This window comes from Taudactylus pleione, unplaced genomic scaffold (assembly GCF_031769625.1).
Source record: "Taudactylus pleione unplaced genomic scaffold, aTauple2 ptg000006l, whole genome shotgun sequence".
NCBI classification, from domain to species: domain Eukaryota; kingdom Metazoa; phylum Chordata; class Amphibia; order Anura; family Myobatrachidae; genus Taudactylus; species Taudactylus pleione.
This window is the reverse complement of record NW_028284409.1, coordinates 7,516,126-7,523,780: the sequence shown is the minus strand read 5'-3', so window position 1 is coordinate 7,523,780 and position 7,655 is coordinate 7,516,126. Positions and strand designations below refer to the sequence as shown.

At 40.5% G+C, this 7,655-nt stretch overlaps 1 protein-coding gene across 1 annotated transcript in view; it reads left to right on the top strand.

Moving 5' to 3' along the window:
• The first annotated feature begins 1,716 nt into the window (after positions 1-1,716).
• The window catches only part of LOC148543054 (uncharacterized), a 139,753-nt gene continuing 133,814 nt past the window's right edge, over positions 1,717-7,655 (top strand). The window contains exon 1 of the mRNA XM_088451922.1: positions 1,717-2,044. Within this exon, the coding sequence (XP_088308048.1) occupies positions 1,898-2,044 (147 nt within the window). The 5' untranslated portion in view covers positions 1,717-1,897. The remainder of the gene's footprint in view (positions 2,045-7,655) is intronic.

Below are 7,655 nucleotides of genomic sequence, written 5' to 3'. Positions count from 1 at the left end.
TATATATCACCAACCAAGCAGCACCTAACTTACATTTTGCAGGCTGTGTTTAAGAAATGATAGTTTGGAGCTGATTGGTTGGTGATATATATTTCACAATTTTATCTCACATCAAGCTTGATACATATGCCCCATAAAGTGAAGATCTATCTTTAATACGTGCAAATAAATTTCATTTTCTGAGACACTCTCTATTGCCCAATAAAATTGAAAAGCCTATTTTTGCAGAACCTTATAATAATTTCTATATCTGCCTTTGATGTTCATCTTTCATCTGATTTACAGTGATCACACCTTTGAAATCCTGGCAGTAAAGTGATGTTAATCCTTAACATAACCCAGGGAGTTCTACACCTCGCGTGTAAAAGAGGTTTTAGAAGTGAAGAGCAAATGGATACAAGCAGCTCACACTCAAACTCAATCAATCGAGAAATCACAGATGACTAGAGAAATAGGTGATGATGACCATTCTAATACAGCATATAACTTTTGCTTATGTAGTTATCAAGACTGAACAATTCAGGAGACAAGAGATCAATAGACATTATATTGAAATGTCAGTGTAATAATAAAATACGAGAGAAAGTGAAACATGTTTTTCTATGTACACTATACTGTCTCACTCTCTAATGGGGCCAAAACATCAGCATTCACAAAAAAAAACAATTCACAGATTCAGCAGGTTTTTTCCCTGATTTAACAATTATCCAGGTCACCATCATGAGCCCATACATTGCAGATAGTTTTCAGTGATTTACAGATCTTTTACATCCAAAGATCAGATCTGCCAATAACGAAAGTGCCCATTTTACAAGTAAAATACTAGTAATGGCTGATTATGATCATACACTAGCAATCCACAGCCCTGATTGGTCAGTGAAATCCAACATGTTGGACAGCCTGAATCACTGCTTCCAATCACTTTTTGGTAGGAATCAACAATCAGTGAACCCCATACACTTCCAATTTCTTATACACAATCACCTGCAAAATGCAGAATTGCCCCAATTAAATGTTGAAGTATGGGCTCCATTACAGTGTGTGAAAAAGGTTTGGGGCCTAACATGGCTACTGGGGCATTAGCTTTGCAATGTAAAACATGAGTTTAAATTACATTTTAAAAACCTTAACATCTCTCATGATTAGGGAACTCTTATATGGACATTTGTTATTTGTTTTGTGATGCCTTATTATGTTGGATTACGTTATGTTTAAGGGTTAGTGGTCCATGAATAATAATTGTAACTTAACATTATGAAATATTAGCATTTTTAAAACTAGTTGTAAATGTTGTATAAAAGGGATACACAAACTAAACACAGTGAGTGTCACTAGGGCTTTCCCTTCAAAGCATGTCAGAAATCACATATGTTCTCATCTCCAGGGTATGCTGCGTCTCTCGGTTACTGCTTGTTGTGAGCCTTTTGCTTCTTGTTCAGATATAGCTAGTAACCTTATTAGTTACGTGTTCTTTCCATCTCACGCTCTCTCGCTATGTCTGCGCTATTCCCAATGGATAGTACCCAGTCGAAAAAAAAAACCAGGCTGAAGAATCAGAGCTCTCATCTCTGTACCAGCAGTGCATCACGTCACCTGAGGAACAGCAAAATACAGTCTCTGGGAGGGAGCTGTGTCACTTCAAAACCTATGAGCACTTGATGCAGGACCAAGGATGGCTCAATTTTTCATCATTCAGCTGATGGGCTGCCCAGCAAGTTGCTGTGATACAGCATTTAGCATGCCTCTGCAATTAATGAATGTTTAAAAGTCTTGCTCTTCACTGCAGGCTACAAAAGGCTGCTGCAGTAACTGGTGCAGAATGAGTGGATCAGGATAAGGATTCAAGAACTCGTGGATCTTCCCTTTTTCTGATATATATATATTGTGTTTATATGGGATGCAGAGAGGGACAGATGCAGTGACTAAGCAAGTGCCTGTCTGTAAATCTTTCACTGGGTGCTTTCCATTGAGGAAAATGGTCAACAAAGACATGAATGGATTTCCAGCCAAGAAGTGTTCTGCTTTTCAGTTCTTAAAAAAAAGGGTAAGACTGCTTGCTCGATTCTCTGTTCTCTGTTCTCTGTGAGACTGCAGTACAGTTGAGGCTTACTATTGCTTTGGTGAATTAGATGCATGCAAAAGAACAGCCAGTAAACCAGGTAACGTGGATAGAAAAATGCCTGCGCAAAGATAATAGGTTGTGCAAAATGCTTCCATTGATAAAAATCAATCTAGTGTTTCATGCTCGCTGGGTGAGATCATATGGATTGCAGCTGGGTTCAACATAGGCCAAGTCTGTTTTCTACAGATATGCCTTGCTATTGTTCTCTTGCAGTAGTGTAATAACCAATAATATATCAATAAAACTCACAAAAGATTATTTTTACTAAGCATGTTCTTTCGGGTCACATTTGTTAAAATTGTAAGGCTACCAAATTTATAGAAGAACAATTCAGAATTAGTAGCGGATTAAAGGAGCTTGCTGTATTAATATGCATACACAATTACATAGCAGTTTTAGGTAGCTACCTGAGCTGAAAGTAGGTCATGTTCAGCATACACATATGCAGTATAAAATAGACTTGTAGTTTGCCCATGATTTGTCATTCAAGATCTTTTTAAAATTGTGTATAATTTACTGGCTTTTCACGGGTGAAGTTATATTTCTGAACTTTTTATGTGAAATGTTACATATTACAATAACATAAAGGTTATGCAGTAGAGTCATATGCAATCAATACTATATTCATCACCGAGGTTGTTGGTGGTGGCAGGGAAGGGGTCCCAAATGGTTGATTTGTTACTGATAAAAAAAGAAAAAAAAACGGTGCATTTTTTTGTGTTTTCCTGAACCTCCCCCAAAGACTTGCCAGACATTACAAAATCACTGCAATCTTCAAAACATTTCAGCTCATGGTTTAGTAGTCTTTGCGGAAACCAGCACAGGGTCTGCTGCTTGGGGTGGTTGGGGATCTGTATTTGGAGAGAGCTTGCAGTGCCTTTTCTATTTATTTATTTTCACATTCATCAACTTCACGATGCATGACTAGTCATATGTACTAATCTGTCACATCACATTGCTGCACATGCTTTCTGTTACTGAGTCAGGGCCGAAACTAGGATTTTTGTCACCAGGGGCAAGACAGTACTTTGGCGCCCCCCATGTAATTCCCCCTGCAGTAGTGCCCATATTGTAATGCCCCCATAGTAATGCCCATATGTTAATACCCCCATAGTAATGCCCCTGTAGTGCCCACCATACAGTAATGCCCCTGTAGTGCCCATGCTCCCATATTAATGCCCCTGTAGTGCCCATGCTTTCATAGTAATGCCCCTGTAGTGCCCATGCTCTCATAGTAATGCCCCTGTATTGCCCATGCCCCCATAGTAATATCCCTGTAGTGCCCTTACAGTAATGCCCCTGTAGTGCTCATGCCCCCACAGTAATGCCCCTGTGGTAATGCCCCTGTAGTGCCCATGCCCCAATAGTAATGCCCCTGTAGTGCTCATGCCCCATTAGTAATGCCCCTTATTGCCTATGCCCCCATAGTAATGCCCCTGTGGTAATGCCCCTGCCCCCATAATAATGCCCCTGTAGTGCAGCTTATTAAAAAAAAAAATACTTACCTTGAACCCCGCTCCTGCATCCAGCGTCGCGTCCGGTCCGCCGGCTGCTCCTTGGAACTATGGGGGAGATGTCATGACGTCTCCACCATAGTGCCCGTGGGGAGAGCCGGAAGCTGGAGTTCGGGAGAGAACTCCAGCCTCCGGCTCCGGCTACACCGCGTCGCTGCAGAGAAGGAGCCGGGCGCCCGCTGGTAATAAATATTACCAGCGGACGTCCGGCTTGGAGCCTCTCTGCAGCGCCGGGCTGGAGGTCACTGGCACCAGGTACAGCGGCTCACCCGGTGCACGTGCACCTCCAGCCCCCCCCTAGTTGCGGCCAGAGTCAGAGCAAAAATGCTTCTAAAGTCTACACCTCAGAAACTGACTATATAATAATGCTCTAATATTATTATACATAGCTAGGTATGCTGTATGATCTATATTATGCTTACAACTTTTTTCCATAACTTGGAGAACAATGAATTTTAAAAATTACCTCTGTATTTTCCCACTATAGGGATTATATAGAGTTGACTGCAAGTCAGCTGTAATTGCTCCCACATTGCGTGTGCAGAACTAAATGTGTGTATTCTCCCATACGCTGAGCTGTACGCGCCTCTGTGGCCAGACTGCCCATGTCATATGCTTAGGTTGATACCAGTTCTTCTCATCATCAGGGTGCATTTGCAGAGCCTGAGATGCGTATGACTTGCTATAAATATATACACTGCTTTCTGTAGTAAAAATATGCAAGATATATACGTCACAAATGGGTTTTCATTCAACTCTACATCAGCTCCTACGGGGGGAATTCCCAACGCAGACCCTGGATTCGACACGCCTCACAAACGAGGCCAACGTGCCACTGTTTTGTGAAATGGTCCGCCTCCATGTCCCCAAACGGCTGCAGACTATCACAATTGATGTCTGCTGCCGCACTGCGTCCGATAATAACAGGACCAAATCTGCACTTGCGCTGTGCCGATCCTGTGCATGTGCAAATAAAAAACCCACTTGTGACCAATATCACCAGTGTATCCGGATTTAAATCAGGGAGAGTAAGAAAGTACTCCAAATAAAGCTGTTAACACAGCATGGTGGCATGTGATATAACATGATATTTTAGAGACTAATTGGATATCCTACAAACCATTATAAGTGGGATCGGTACAGGATGCCGGCGTTCAGAATCCCAGCATCGTAATCCCGACAGTGGAAATCCTGCTGCATGCAGGTAAGTATCCTAACATTTCCCTTAACCCCACTCCTAACCCACCTTTCCCGCAGCCTAACACTAACCCACCCCTCCTGCAGCCTAACCCTAATTCTCCCTCTAGTGCCTAACCCTAACCTCTACACCTAACCCTAATACTTACCACCAGGATCACAGCCATCTGGATTCTGACTGCTAACGGGATATAGGCGCCGACATTTTGACTGTCGGCATTGTGTGCGCTGGGATGCCGACTACATTCTTTATAAGTTCATATACAATAATGACATATTCAGAATAATCAATGAGGAACAATTACAATACATAGACAGTAATAAATCTAGAGGTGGCTTTAAAGGGTGTGACAGCAACTTTGTGGAAATATGTAAGACATAAGATAGTTTGGAAATATGTGCAACGCTTGTTAAGTGTGATCTTTAGCACTTTTATAACATAAGCCCCATGCAGGCTTTATTGGCAGCCTTAGTTAATGGGTTTAGCAAGCAATGAAACCAGCTCCTAAAGTTTATACTTATTGCTGCAGGAAAGCATATTGCTGCAAATTGGCCAAGCAACTGTACATTCTTCTCAGAAGTTACATACGCGTAGTTAGAGTGAAAAACACACAAGGCCATCAAGTTCACCTTTCATAAACCTTTCATGTAGTTTAATTGTGCTGAACTAGAGTGAGACAAAAACAAATCCCCCAGTACAACCAACGTTTGACAGTTTAGCCTTAAATTGGGTTGGGAATATTCCTTCCTAAACCCAGCAATGGCACTCGGATCCAAGTTAAAAATGTATCAATAAAATGTGCAATATATGTGTGAGAACTACCAGCAGACTGGGAAATAAGAAACTGAATAATCATTCACTATACAGTATGCTAGCTATGAAACATTTAAATTTACTAAACAAATATTTCTTGAATAAATTATATAAATAAATAAGAGTATAGTCATATGTGTCAACTTACTAAGTAAACATATCTACTATTAAAAGTTATTTATTTACCACCAACTTATTACAAAGATTGTTTATTAAATTTAAAATGTATGTTTGCAATATATATTTAGAAAGAATATATATCTACAAAATGGGTAGCTGGACTGTGAACTATAAGCAATCTAATGCATATTTTTTAGAGATAGTAATAAAGCAATACTACTTATTAATAAACTGGATATTCGGATGGCGCACATTTAAGTTAAGGTCCAACCCAGTATTGCAGTTAATTCTCTCCAGGAAAAAAATAGATAATTGCAAGTTCCCTTTTATGCATCCTTAATGTTTGATGCTTGTGGCCTAAACTCCTAACATTGGAGGTCTCCAACAGGGTGATTTCTCAGAAACATACCTTTCTTTTTAGTCCTGCACACCGTTGGAGCAGCTATGGAATACTTCCCAACAATACTTGCCAACATTTATTCTTCTGCCTCCAAGAGACTTCCTGGAGGGCAAGAGATGAAAATGACCATTGGGGGGGCAGTTAAAATGGGTCATTTGCTCCCACCCCTCTGACTCAATGTCACAAATCCTGGCATCATAGACCACGTTGCACCCATTTAGGAATTGGGCTGTAAGCAGTAGAGTGCCCTACTCTTCAAGGAGTTCATAGAGGATATTCCAGGAGAGCTGGAAATATGCTCTCAACCCCCTGTAAATTGGGACAAATATCCTGATGACAAGATGAGAAGGTTCTATATGGTATCCAAGCAGTTCTTCAGCAGCTATGTAAATGCTTGCGTATGATTATAAATTAGCAACAAATAATTATACCTGCAGCTGCTGAGTAGGTAATCACATTTTACTTTACCACATTACTAGAGCACAAGGCTTGTTGTTTAGATCTCAACAATGAATGTTAATGAAAATAAAAACTGACAAAATATTGTGTTTTTTTGGAAACTAGAATATAAATATTTTTTTTTCCTTTTTAAGCAATAATGCACCTGTGTGGACATTTTTCTTATTAACTACAATAGACACAGAACTTATTTTGCCAATATATCTGCTGATCTACAGTATATTAAAGCTGCAGTCATGGAGATTGAGGCTTCTGATTGGTGTTACTGCTCACTGCCCTCTTCTCCCCAAACAGCCTCTTTTAATGGCCCAACTGAAAAGTTCTGGCACTTTGTTACTAATGCAGCTTTATCCATTTATTAGATATAATAGCTACCAGAATATTATTATTATTATTATTACCAGTTATTTATGTAGCGCACACATATTCCGTGGCACTTTACAAAGAGAATATTTGGCCATTCACATCTGTCCCTGGCCCAGTGGAGCTTATACTCTATTTTCCCTACCACATACGCACACACATGGGCTAATTTTTGTGAAGAACCAATTAACCTACCAGTATATTTTTGGAGTGTGGAAGTACCCGGAAGAAACCCACGCAAGCACAGGGAGAATATACAAATTCCACACAGTTAGGGCGATGGTGGGAATTGAACCCATGACCTCATTGCTGTGAGGCAGTAATGCTACCATTACACTGTCTGTATCTCACAATACCTAAATGATTCAACTGTAGGACCTTCTCTCTTACCTTTTTTATTAAAAAGAAAAGGCTGTTCTGTTTGTGAAATAGACCCTATGGGATGATTCAATTGTTAGTTCTGGTGGCTGTCAGTGCTGGGAGCCCGATGGAGCGATTCAATTGTGCTCCATTTGGGCGTTAACTGCCGCCGGCATTTCTTCTCAACCCTTCTGAGGAGGCAAGCAAAAATGTGCAAAATGTCTGTGATTTTGGCGCCCTAACCAAGACTTTGGAAAGGTTTAGCTGCTATACGAGGCTAAACCCTGTCTAATTTGGCGCAGACAA